Source organism: Natrix helvetica (genome assembly GCF_964273705.1).
Source record: "Natrix helvetica genome assembly, chromosome: 6".
NCBI classification, from domain to species: Eukaryota; Metazoa; Chordata; class Lepidosauria; order Squamata; family Natricidae; genus Natrix; species Natrix helvetica.
Genome location: NC_138553.1, coordinates 15,384,248 through 15,398,421, shown reverse-complemented (window position 1 = coordinate 15,398,421; position 14,174 = coordinate 15,384,248). Strand labels below are relative to the sequence as shown.

The window sequence follows — 14,174 nt, the reverse complement described above, 5'->3', positions numbered from 1 at the left end:
TGACTTTCCTTGTATGGTCTTACTTCTTTGTTTCAGGGAGTCAAGCCAGCCAGCTTTGATAAAGTAGCTATTCCTGAAGTGAAGGAAATAATTGAGGGATGCATTCGTCAAAATAAAGATGAAAGGTAAATGTTCTTCTACTACTTGGATTGAGCAGTAGAAATGGGCTGTGTTGACAGTTTTGATGAAAATCTTTCCGATAATCTGTAATGCATCACTACTCTACAAATGTTGGCAAATTCTTTCAGTAAAGCCCAAAATCCCACCTCTCTGAGACTGCAGGCTTAGTGCAGCTGTCATTAGGATGGTGCCAGACTGCAAGCAAGGAATCTTCTGAGAGTTGCCCACCCAGTATGTCCTGGTATTCTGCCCTGTCCCTTGCCCTGGGAACCCAACTAAAACTCTAGCCTGATAATCTCCATCTGCCTACCTGTTCTTTCTTAGCTCATGGGCTGTAAAAACCGGCAGTAGGTTGTATTTGTCCACAGGTTCTAGTTTATTGACTGCTTCTTTAGTGTGTGAATGTGGCGCTGGTTTTGCAAGCACACATTAACATTTCTTTTAGTGAAGGTCAAATTACATCCATAGATTTTTTTTTAAATTGCACTAATTACTAATTAATTAGTGCACTAATTAATTGCACTAATTACTTTCTTTGAAGAAAAGGCATACATTTCCAATTTTCCTCTCCTGTTTAAAGAATGGGTGAAGCATTAAAATGTATTGACAGTATTTCATTTAACAATTAAGGAAACATTTGTTGCCTCATCCATTGTATCATAGTATTGTATCGTAATGATGTTTCCTTCAGATCTTTAAAAAAAGAAGTGCTTCCTTTTTTTGGAGAACAAAGTGGCATGAATGCAATTTATCTTTGCATAAGAATTAAGGTTTTATTTGGGAGGAAAATACGTTTGGTTCAAATGGTAAAGTTTGAATAATCTTTGTATTTAGTTGCACTGCTTCTGTATCCCTAAATCTCCATCTTACTCATGGATGCCCTAATTGTAACTTGATCTCTTGTTTCTATAATTATCAGATACGCTATCAAGGACCTTTTGAATCATGCATTCTTCCAGGAAGAAACTGGTGTGCGTGTAGAATTAGCAGAAGAAGATGATGGAGAGAAAATTGCTATTAAGCTCTGGTTACGAATTGAAGACATTAAAAAGCTAAAAGGAAAATACAAGGATAATGAAGCAATAGAATTTTCTTTTGACTTGGAAAGAGATGTTCCTGAGGATGTAGCACAAGAAATGGTGAGCAATAAAGGGATTAGATATCTGTCTCTAAATGTAGATTTTTGAGTTTTGGATACAGTTTGGTCCGTTTGTTATTTTGATAACTGTACAAAACTCAATACTTGAAAATGAAGTGATACAGAAAGCTGTAATTCATGAGTGAATTATGTACAAAAATTCTTAACCCTAAGTCTCTCCATTTAATACAAGAATATTTTAAATAAGCAAATAACAATACAATCTGGCAAAATTTTGAAGTAAATACTAACTATTTACATTAGCCAAGAACAACCACATTTCTTAAAAGTGATTTTCTCCATTTTGCATATTGCCCAGTTTAATGCTTCAGATATCATTGACATGTATTCAGGTATAATATTATGATATCTTATTTAGTTAAAAGCAATCAAATCACTTGAATACTTGCTTTTTTTAAAAAAAATGCAGTTTAGAATGTTGCTTGCCATTTTCCAGCAGAACTTTAAGCAAAATATTTTTATTTTTTTTCCAGTGGATAAGATGAATTAGTAAACTTTTCTACCATCAATCTGAGACAGATGTTTCTAGATGTAATTTCCAAAGTTTATTTACTTAAAATATTTGACATTTTAAAAAAATTTACAAAGCAAATCTCTGTCAAAATGATTTACAGAGGGGAGATATTAGACAACAGAAATATAAATATAAACAACATAATAAACCTTTCGTTTCAAGTCTTTGGAGATTCTCAATCATCCAGGTCATGGTTGCCCCAAAGGTGCTTTTTCCAAAAAGCAACTAGACTGTTTTGGTTTTTTCTTTGAAAATGTTTCTCCTTTTCATCCAAGAAGCTTCTTCAGTTGTAACTAACTGACTCAGAGATAACAATTGACACTCAGAAGTCTAATAAGTGGATGATTTACAAAGAATATAAATCTTTCCATACCCCACCAGTTAGTTAGAACTGAACAAGTTTCTTGGAAGAATTGCCTTTTGAAAAAATAATATTTGGGACTTCCATTTCAAAATTAGGAATAGAAATCAGTACTTGAAATAATAGCTGATTATTATTAGCTAATACACCAACACCAACATTTAGTTAAAATCAAATCGAAACATTTCAAGTCTTAAAAACATCCTGGTTTGAGTTCACCTTATGACTTCAGTGTAAGTTATCTGTTAATAAAGCAGAGGGCACTGCATCTAGATTTTCCTTCCATTCCAGGTAGCTGTGGATCAGCTGTCCTAAGAGGGTGAACAATAGTGGCTATACTATTATAGTTGCACAAGTGGTTTGTTTCCTTGATAAGATCTCATAATATTTTGGGAGAATACTGTGATGAATAATTCTTAAACCAAATATTTTGTTCTAATGTTCTCGTAATAGTTAGTACTTTAAAACTGACAAGCTGATCTTTTCATTTTGTTGTGTCATTTTAAAAATGGGTGTTTTGGTGTAGTTACTACTTTTTGTGTGCCTTTTATAGTTATTTTTTTCCATTGTGAATGTTTTTATGCATTGTTTTTTTTAATTGATTGCTATATGCTGCCCAGAGTCACTTTCATGTGAGATGGGCGGCTCTATAGATGTGATAAATAAAATATTTACTGTCATTCACCATTGTCTAATAGTAAGAACTGTTTTTCTTTCAGGTTGAATCCGGATATGTCTGTGAAGGAGATCACAAAACAATGGCTAAAGCTATAAAGGATAGGGTATCTTTGATTAAGCGAAAGAGAGAACAGCGTCAGTTGGTAAGGGAAGAACAGGAGAAAAGAAAGCAAGAAGAAGTCAATCAGAAGCAGCAGACAGAACAGAAAGCACAGGCGGGGGCTGCCCAACAAGGAACAAAACAGGCTGTGCCTACTACTAGTGTCACTGCCATTCCCACCACTTCAACTTCTGTTTCTACCCAAGTAGAACCCGAGGAGCCTGAGGCAGATCAGCACCAACAGGTTCAGTTCCAGCAACCCAGTGTTTCTGTATTATGTAAGTACTTTCTGTATGTGTCGCCCAACTTCAATTTACACCCCATTCGTGGATAGCCGAGGCTAAATTGTCATTAGAGATTAATAGTCAATTTTTGTAACCATGGATGCAGTTTCTGCTTTGCTATTATGTTCAGAAATAGACAGTGATTCCTGCAGGGACAAAATGGTTGCAACAGAAGCCAAATCACCATTGCTTGGTTTCATATCTAGCAGAGAGAACCATAAATTGGCAGAATCAATTGCTGCCATTGTCATCTAATCACAGTGGAGAAGCCACTCTTTTTCTCCATCCCACCACCTCCTTACTATCATTAACATTATTATTAATCTCCAGTAGTTGCATAAATTGTGGTGATGTCATCAGACCAGGCGGGATCAAATTTCTTCTGTTTAGAAGATAACTTTTAAAAAACCACAAAAGGTTCAAAAGACACTTTCCCCTCCCCCTTGGGGAAAACACTCACTCTACTACCTATATCAGGCGTGTCCAAACTTGGGAACTTTAAGACTTGTGGTCTTCAACTCCCAGAATTCCCCAGCCAGCCAAGTTTGGACACCCCTGACCTACATTATCAAGTAGTCTAGGTACCTTGTGAGTGAGAAAAGAAAGGCTGGGAGGAGACTTACCCAGGCAACTTGTAATCTTCCCTCCTGGGAAGCCAGCAGAGAAGTCACAAATGGCGATAACATGACCACAGATGCTACAATTGGCCGTAAGTGCAAACTGGTTGCCAAGTGCCTCAATTTTGTTCACATGACTGCAGGAATGGCAAAGACTGGTCATAAATTCCCTCTTCAGCACTGTCCTATTCTTCACAAGATGAAGCTACTAAATTATCTCCAATGCAGCCAAATACAGAATATATACTTACTAGTATATAAAGGGAAAGCTGTAGCATGCGGCATATGAGTCTAAATGAATCTAAACCTAAAGCAAAATCTGTAGTACCTTGCTCAATAGTAGTAACTGTGAGAAGGATCTTGGAATCCTAGTGGACAACCATTTAAATATGAGCCAGCCGTGTGCAGCAGTTTCCAAAAAAGCCAACACAGTTCTAGACTTTATAAACGGGGGGATAGAATCAAGATCACGTGAAGTGTTAATGCCACTTTATAATGCCTTGGTAAGGCCACACTTTGAATACTGAATCCAGTTTTGGTCGCCACGATGTAAAAAAAGATGTGGAGACTCTAGAAAGAGTGCAGAGAAGAGCAACAAAGATGATTAGGGGACTGGAGGCTAAAACATATGAAGAACGGTTGCAGGAACTGGGTATGTCTAGTTGAATGAAAAGGACTGGGGAGACATAATAGCAGTGTTCCAATATCTCAGGGGTTGCCACAAAGAAGAGGGAGTCAAACAATTCCCCAAAGCACCTGAGGGAAAGACAAGAAGCAATGGGTGGAAACTAATCAAGGAGAGAAGGAACTTAGAACTGAGGAGAAATTTCCTGACAGTTAGAACAATTAATCAGTGGAACAGCTTGCCTTCAGAAGTTGTGAATGCCCCACACTGGAAGTCTTTAAGAAGATATTGGATAACTATTTGTTTGACGTGGTGTATGGTTTCCTGTCTAAGCAGGGAGTTAGACTATAAGACCTCCAAGGTCCCTTTATAAATTATAAAATCTCCCAAAATGGAACTTCATTTGAGTCCAGGTTAAGGATTAATCTCTAGACTGACTCTGTTTGCCTCTTCTCATCTCTCCAAAATTACTTTCTAACCTCACTTCAAGAAATAGGCGGCTTCCTTGATCCGTATATCCAGAGAACCAATCTAATGTACGACTGTCTGGAAGTTATTTACATGTAATCCTCGACTTACGGCTACAATTCGGCCTGAAATTTCTGTTGCTGAGTAAGACAGCTGTTAAGTGAATTTTGCCCCATTTTACAGTTGTTAAGTTAGTAACACAGTTGTTAAGTGCATCTGGCTTTCCCATTGACTTTGCTTATCAGAAGGTCACAAAAGGTCACCTTTACTTAATTCCAGGACACTGCAACCATCACAAATACATGCCAGTTGCCAAGCTTTTGAATTACGATCTCATGACCATGAGGATGCTGCAGTTGTCATATGTATGAAAAATGGCCATTGGTCACTTTTTTTTCAGTGCTGTTGTAACTTCGAACGGTCACTAAACGAACTGTTGTAAATCGGAAATACCTGTATTTCTTTGACAGATCGAATATAAATAGGAAATTAGTACAATATAATTCAACAAAACAGTATGTGAAATTTGTATACTAGGATGAAAGTAATTGACCTTTTAAAAGTATTTCATTACTTTCCTGCACCTGTTCTATATGCATTGTCTTTACAGATGTTATAATGCTGTTTCCCTTTTCCCTGAAATTTTTTAAATTCATTTCTGAGATCTTTGTAATTTTTTGGCTTTGACTTATCTTGGCAATTTCCACCTTCCAGTGTACTTTTTTATGTTTCTTGATCTTTGGCAGTTGATTGTCACATCCATGCCAGTGGTGGGTTCCTGCCATTTCGGCCGAACTGGTAGTGGTTTGGCGGCCTGGGTTGCTGGAACCGGCAGCGACCCAAGCCTGCTACGTCCCCAAACTGGTTATCCTGGCGGCGCCATTTTGTCATTTTTATTGAACTGCGCATGCGCACGCAGTGCAGCCATGAGAAACCGGCAGTAGTGCCTGCCAGAACCCACCCCTGATCCATCTGTAACAGTTTCTTTACAATCATTCTACAGTTTCCCTGGTCCCTAATCTATGAGGTTCAGGACATCAAAGTGATTCCTGATGTTCTTGAAAATGATGGGCATATGTTCAAGTCCATATTGTGGAAACTGGTTGGCTTTCTTCTGCTGCTAAAATTTAACTTGAATCTAGTGTATTAGCAATTTGTGATCTATTTGCTATTAATAACTAGACTCTTGCATTTCCTTCTATCAGTTACATAGTTAACTTAATTTCATCTCTGTGTACTTCCTCAAGGTGTCCATCTATATATTGGCATTGTTTTAATTGTTTGAAGAATGTATTAGCATTAAAATATCTTTGGACTGGCAAAAATTATTAATTCAACTGGGGAATGAACACATATAGGAAAAATTAATTCCTTCCTCTTCTCTTAAGATGGTTTACCAGCCAAAGCGGTGTATTCTTTTATAATTATGTCAGAAACACAAAATCTATTATTTCTTTTTTGGCTTATTTGGCATCCTTCAGCGGCACACAAAAGCTGTAGGAAATAGCAGATAAATGACTAGAATTATATAAGTGAGAAGAAGATCAAAAGAGGAAATTACACATTGATATCTCAGTTATTTTCCTCCCAATTACAATTATCTCCCAAGTCCATGAAGCTCACCTCTAAACAGCCTGATACAACTTCTGATCTTAAGATAGACTTTTATACCATAAACAAAATTGTTAGTACTGCCCAGGTAACTGTTATCTGTGAGATTCTGTCTATCATCATAACTATACAACTCTGTGTGACTAACAACCAGTTTACCAAAAGAAGAAGAAAGAAAGAAAAAACAAGATAAAAAGGATCACCAGAAGCACAAAATTTGAAATAGGCCAATACAAAAGAAAACGAAGGCACCATATAACCAGTTCACAGAAACAGACACGTGTATATTGAGTTCCACTACTGGCTCTGACAGGGTAGGGAAGACACAAAGTTTAACAGACTTCTTTAAGGTAAAGTCCCTGAGATACAAAAGGAATGGTGTCTGGGTTTGCTCTCTAATTTGATTGGAATAAAGTGTAAAAATATTTCCTAGTAAACTTGCCTAAAGACTATAATTAAAAATAGTTCCCTGGAGTTGAAGAAGAGTGTTGAATCACTATTGGAGAATTATTGTGTATCTCCTTGCTATTACTTTGTTTTTGAATTGCAACAAACGTTTTTTTTAAAAATTCAAACGCCCACTGGCAGAAATCTTATGCTATTATTTTTATTCGGGATGATTTGAAGGAAATGATCATAACCATAGTAGTAATAGTTTGCATCCTGCAATGCTACCTTTAATGCCATCAAAGAATAACATCTGCCTATCCCACCCAGGTCATTGGGAAGGACTCGCTAGGTGGACAAAAAATGCCAGATACCATGTAAATATCTGGCTGACTGTGTGATAAACTATAGTAATAATAATAAAAATATCTCTGTAGAATTGATGTTGAAAAATTTGGGGATATTAACACTTTTCCTCCATTTTTTGTATATTGAAAAGTAGATAGAGAAATCCAAAATATTAAAATAATTTTTAAGAACAATTTTTCCTGATTGATTTTATTGCCTTAGATGAAAACTATTACTCCATCTGATAATTTCAAATACTAAAACTGTGGATAATATTTGTAATTTTAATTATAGTAATTTATTTAAAATGTAATAATTACATAAGACTTAATAGTGTCAACATTTCAATGTCAACATCCAGCCTGAGAATGCAAATTCAGTTTCTATGCACTATCTTCCTTCAGCACATCACTTTCAGCATATTAAGTGAGGAGAGGGGGGGAGAGGGAGGGGGAGAGGGGACGGAGAGAATAAATGAATGAATGAGAATGTTCTTTGCACTTACAAGGCTTGAACTTGCCATGAAATTATGAACCTGTATTTAAAAATCATATTTATATTGTGTTTTACAGCTGATGGCACAGTTGATAGTGGCCAGGGTTCATCTCTCTTTAGTGAATCATGTTTGAGTAGCCAGCAGACGACTTCCTTCACTTCCCAGCACGAACAGTCTCTTCCAACGCTTCCATCCTCAGGATATTCAGTTCCTGTTGGCCAGCCACAGTCACAACAGCCTGGAGGATACCAGACCTCTACGGTGGTAAGCACAACATTAAGCAGAATGGCAAGAACCCTAGAATCTTGTTCTATTTTCTTGGGTGGGCTTAGACCTCAGGTTTTCAGTCTGAGGTTAATCATAGGTAATATAGGAGACTGTGTGCGCAAGCCTGTTGCTTACCCTAAGATTGCTTTGAAATAGGAATGTTCTGAAAGTAAGCATAGTGAACTGAATATGAAACATTTGCTTACTGGCAGTAAATGCACACACAGAGTTTTTGAAACTGTACTCAGGTTCAAGCGTTGTTGAATTGTGGGTGGAATAAAAATCATGGGATGGAGTCTCTGACTAAACGATGACATTTATGAAACGTGTTATATAAATGTGTTGCAAGTTTTCAATTGCAGCTAAACAAGGTAAGAAGAATTAACCATTATAGAATGCTGCATGTAACCACTTCAGTTTTAAGTGAACCTTATGTCTCCATTTATTTATAGCTCCCTTTTACTTGCTTATGGGCACAGTTACCTTTCCCACTTCATGTGTCAATTTGTGTTACCCTATAATTTGTATCTTTCTCTGCTGGGTTTTCAGAGCTGACATTGGGGAATTTCTAGAAGATCTCACCTCCTATTCTATTCATTATACTTTTTTTAATGTACTGGCAAAAATTATAACTGGTTGTAGAATCTGACCCATAGCCAAAAGATTGCAACATTTGGATAATCATACATTTATTTATATCATATTGATGCAGGTAGTTAGAGAAGGTAATCCTTTTCTAGAAGAGAAACATTGCCATACATTTCAAATGCACTTATGAAGCTTTGTGCCCTTTTAATCCAAATGCAACATTTTAGCTTTAAGTTTTGTATACATAATTTTAGTTCCACTGATTCCATTCCAAAAATATTGTTTAAACAATAACCCATTAAACAATCTTCACGTCGTGCTTCAAGGTTCAGTAATCATAAATAATACTAAGGGTATGCTAATAGTTCTTCTGAAAGAGCCATTTTCAAATGACAAATAGATTTCCAAGAGAGAGAGAAAAGGAATTCTGTCTGTTTTGGAAGTTACAATTTTGAGGGAATCTCAGTGGAAAGATGACTTGGGAAGAAAATAATTAAAAAACCTAAAAAACTGTTTGGCAAGAAGAAAAAATACTGGCTTCTGGAAGAGCTACTACATAACTTTTTTTAAAAAAATGTTAACTTGGTTCAATTGACTAAGTAAATTATCATCTACCTTGGGAATGTAAGCAGATTATAGTATCTTTATTTTCTAATGAACTCTTCTACCATATTGTTCAGTTGTCAAATTTGTTTTTAATCTTAAAGTCTGAACATGTGCTGGTTATAATGTGAATCATTATTTTGTGTCATATAATTCTTAGTTGAATAAAGTTGTAGAGAGATCCTGGCAAGGCATTATTTAGGAGGCCATTCCAGTTCAAAAAGAATCAACTGAAGTGAAGAAAGGCGGGAGAGAGACAACTAGAGACAGTTATATTAATATTTAATTGTTAACACCTGGAAGAAAGAGATCTTCTTCATTAAGAGCTTGTTTTCTATGCCTAAATAGAGTACACCTCTAATGGATCCCTTAAACACAACATCCTAATGGAGACCTGAACTTGGAGCAGATGCCTCTTTTCCACATCCACTGTTTGCTAACTATTTTGTTGTAGATTTAGTTTTGGTGGAATTTAATAGTCAGAGGAAAACCTGAAGGCCTCTAAGGTGCACATATTAATTTTGTGTGTGATGTCTGTCAAGTTTCTTGGTAACCTTGTCAGTTATAATCAGTCTTCTGCTATGATTATCTCCCTGAGTTTCAGCTCGTTAGTCATGTCATTTATGCTCATTTCTTTGTGTTTGTTTTTTGTTTTTTTTAGCCTCAACATGGCTGTAGCATGTCAGTTTGTGCTTCCACTCTTTCCCCCTTCCTTCCCTCCCCGCTCCCTCCCAGTTCTCCTTCCACCTTGCCATTAGCGTTGTCTGCACCTCTGTCTTCTTCCTATCTTCGGACTACCCCGCAGGAAACTTTTGGTGAAAAGCTTTCCAAAGCCCTGGAGAGTGTCCTGCCCATGCATATCACCTCTCCACGCAACCAACGGCGCTCCAGCCTGCCTTCCCTCTTTGTCAGCCCTGTATGTCACTCTCCTGACACATTAAGATAAGTTACCACTAAATACATCCTGGCTTCTAGTATTGGATTGGGATGAAAAAGACACCATGGTTACTCTGTGCTATAGGAAAGCTAATTCCTCTCCTTCCTGAAGTTAGAAATTAATTTGATCAAAACTTTGGGAAAACGCTTAAATGTATCACATAATTTATAGGAGGAATCTGAAAATTATGGTATTATTTCAAAAACATTTGAAGGTTTTCTCAGTTTGGATAATAACACTACAGTTGATTCTCATTATTTGTGGATTCTATAATTGCAACTTTGCTTATTCGTTAAAAAAAATATTTGTAGTTGCAAAATCAATAATTGGACACTTTTGTGGTGATTCATGGACATACAGAGGAGTGAAAAACATTTCTTGGCATAATATGAAATGGTTTATCATTCCTTTTTTCAGGATTTTTTAAAAACATCCCTGCAGTCCTGGATTTCCTAGCAGCTTCTATTTAATCACTAGCCTAGGATAGTACAACTTAACATTTTCTCAGAATTTGCCTCAGTCGATTGGGTGTTTCTATCTGTTATATGTTAGTAATCCTGAAAGTAGCATTTATTTATTGTTCAATCAATAATTTACAGTACATGGCTGCCCATCTCAAATAAATGACTTTGGGTGATTAACAATAACAGTAAAACAGCAAAAACAAAAAAAACCTTCAGAAATTTGCAGCCAAATATCAAAAACAAAAGAAAATGTCAATAGAAATACAAATACATATATTTCAACAAGATTACAAAATTAATTCACAGGGTCCGGCAGACTTAACTGTTATATAAGTGGTGTATACATGTGTTCTGTTGTATGTGTATTCCTTTTCCTAAGATGGATTTTTTAAAAATACATTTTTATTACATTTCATTATAAGACAAAAATGTAGAAGAAACAAATATTGGAAAAATAAGAAAAGACAGTAGAATGAAAGAGAGAGAAAAATAACTTCCAACTTTCTTTGATACAGTACATTCTAAACATAACACAGCATCAACCTTTTGCTTCATATTTCCCATTTCAAGCCAATTCTTTAATTGCAAAATCATTCTAATCGTCAAAACCTAAAATCAAAGTTTCTTTTTTTCAGTTTCAAACAAGATACTTGGATTTTTTTTATTAAATCAATTGGGGGAGCAATTAAACTAATCAAAATTCCCAAAGGAAATGGAAGATAATGAACATTACCTCTATAGCAGATCTATAACAAATAGGACCTATAACAAACTACCATATTATTAATCCTCTGATGCATGATCATTTTTTAAATCAAATAATACTTCATTTTAAACTTACTTGTACTGAAATATATTTTCTATAATAATTTACTCACTGCGTGGATAACTTTCGGGACCATTTGCTTGAATTACCTGAATAATATTCACCTGTAACTGTTGTGTCTTGGGTGCTGTCTGAGCTTGGTTATTTGCAGATGTTTTGTTACTAGACAAGAGCATATCTTTAGTGGTTTTATCTGTCAACTTGACGGTTTCACTGCTCACGCCTAACTTCAAGTCATTTATGAAGAAGCTAAAATCATGTATGTATTTGGCTAGATACAGTAAAGAAGCAGAGCTTCATGTAGGCAATGGGAACAAGGCAGAAACAATTTTTAAGCTTCATCTATTCAGGAAGCAACTGCTTACTCTACTATCATGGGAGCTAAAGAAAATTACTCTCAAGACTCACATTTATGGACTTTAGGAAGGTTAGAAGCTTCCTATTCCTTAAGCCCCGTTCCTTTGTGCCATGTTGGGCCCTAAGGCTACTTGCAGTATTTTATGCACTAGGTGTTTTTAATTTTAGTTAAGAACAATAATGGATTTCTTGTTTAATCTCTGGGTGGCAACTGGAGGTAAAAGTAAAGCTCTTGTGATTCAAGTTCAATGTCTTGCTACTACCTGGATATATTTTCTTGGCAACATACAGAAGTGATTGAAATTATTTTTTTAGCTAAGGAGAGGAAATTAGAATCACTTTCCTACAGTACAAGAAAACATTTTCCTCCATTCCCAAAGACTAAGACTAATTGTCACTCCACATTTTTTTTCTATGTCATAGGAGAATTTGCTGCTGCTTTTCCAGAACAGTTTGAATTTTGATAACATGGTCTCAATTGATCCTATTAGTATAAAAAAGAAAAACCAAGCATTTTAATCATATTGGAATGTGTTTAACAGAGAATTTTATAAGAGATAACATACCCATTCTAGAATAATAAAGTGCAACACTTGACAAATGTAATCCCTTTGTTATAACTAGGTTTTGGAGGTGTGAAAACAATGAATAATCTCTAAACTTGTTGCTGTTTAAAAGCAGAGTCTCTTCCTATTTAGACAACTATTTCTCAGGAGGTGTACTGTATTGCAAAATATAGATATATGTATTGAGAAATGATGATTTTGAAGCAAATCTAGCAAAATGTATCTTAATAAAAAGATGATTGGAAAAACGGCTTCTAACAAAAGCAAATATTCCTATAGACAACAGCCTCTGCCATGGATGTATTTAATGGATTTGTATAACACTCAAAACATTTTGTGTGTTAAATATGACCTATGTGTAGCCATTCTATAAGGTTACTAAAGAGAGCCATTTATTGAGCTGAAATGGTGATATATTTCTGTAATGTCTGAACTACTTGTCTTGTTCATGTCAATACAGCCTCAGTCCATGATGCATCGGTATGGGGGAACCCCAGCATTCCTAGATTCCCAAGTAATTTTTTCTACCGTTCATGAACAGCCAGGCTCTTTCTCACCACCACCCACCTGTCCTTCGGGGGTGTCCATTTCTCAACGGCGCAAAAGTACTTCTGTCCTTGAAGCCCAAACTTGCCATCTCCAGCCCTTGTTCAAGACCACTCAAAATCTACTTCTCCCTGGTGGTAGTCCAACAATTTGGACACCAGAGACATTAGCGACAATGAGCACAACTGCTCATAACTCCACAAGAGAACACGTTCAGGCTAACACTGTGTTGAACTCGACTCACACCTTGAATGATTACAGACCTGGACAAGCAACTTCGGAAGATGCTACAAACATGTTGACCCAAGAAGCATTATATTTAATGGGCATGCACTACCAATCTCAATTGCCTGAACACTATGAGACACTATCCTATAATGCTCAAGGAACAGAGCCAAACTTGCTGCAAACTCCTGAACCGAGAATTGTACAAGGTGGCCCTCTTCAGAATTCTGCTTTCGAATATCAGACAGGGCAGACATTTTTGGCAAGACAAATTCAAAATTTGAGATTGGATTCTGGAATGAATCCATTATTGCCAGGGTCCGGCACATCAACCCCATTGAGCGCAGACGCCATGCAGATGAATTTTCATCCAGTCTTTGTTCCACATTCTGCACCTGCTATACTCTCTCACAATGGGGATGGCCAAACAAGCGTGTTTGAGTTCCATGTTCAAACCCCCAGTGTAACTGCAGGAGAAAGTGCAACCTTATCTCAGTGTGTTTATAGAACTCGTCTCACAGATTTTAACCAGGAGGAGTCTACTCAAAGAACTTTACAGCCTGTTCGTCTTCAGCCTGTAAAAGAGGAACAGAGTAATTATATGAGTTCTGAGTTCATGATGAGTAGAGGCAGTTCTGTTCTCCAGAGCTGGCTGGATGGTAGCCCAGGGTATTCCAGTGACTCATCACAGTTAACTTCTTCCGATGCTGGTGATTTTCTGTCGCCCCCTCCGACTGGGACATCTGTATCATATGCCACAGATTTATCTTTTTCTGCTTCCCAAATGGCTCAGAAGGTATTGCCAGATTCACAGATCTTCATCCACTTTCCACAGGGAACTTCATCTGAACATGCACTCTCTGCATTGGTTTCAAGATCATCTACATTCTATTCTCAGGTTACCAGTACAAATGCTTCCAAATATTCTTGGGTTTTTAGCGTTACCTTGGCACTATAGTATAAGATTCCTTTCTCCCTTCCCAAGATACTCTGGTACCGAAGGACAAATTGTTTCTCCAGGAATGTG

The 14,174-nt window shown here is 36.6% G+C and overlaps 1 protein-coding gene across 2 annotated transcripts in view; it reads left to right on the top strand.

Annotated features, from left to right (window-relative positions):
• The window catches only part of WNK1 (WNK lysine deficient protein kinase 1), a 119,713-nt gene that overhangs the window by 58,743 nt on the left and 46,796 nt on the right, over window positions 1–14,174 (top strand). Inside the window, exons 5-10 of one of the 2 annotated variants that reach the window (XM_081957880.1) lie at window positions 37–125; window positions 1,040–1,259; window positions 2,874–3,210; window positions 7,845–8,032; window positions 9,888–10,142; window positions 12,837–14,045. In XM_081957880.1, coding sequence (XP_081814006.1) covers window positions 37–125; window positions 1,040–1,259; window positions 2,874–3,210; window positions 7,845–8,032; window positions 9,888–10,142; window positions 12,837–14,045 — 2,298 coding nt within the window. The remainder of the gene's footprint in view (window positions 1–36; window positions 126–1,039; window positions 1,260–2,873; window positions 3,211–7,844; window positions 8,033–9,887; window positions 10,143–12,836; window positions 14,046–14,174) is intronic. The other variant, XM_081957881.1, reaches the window with a different exon arrangement.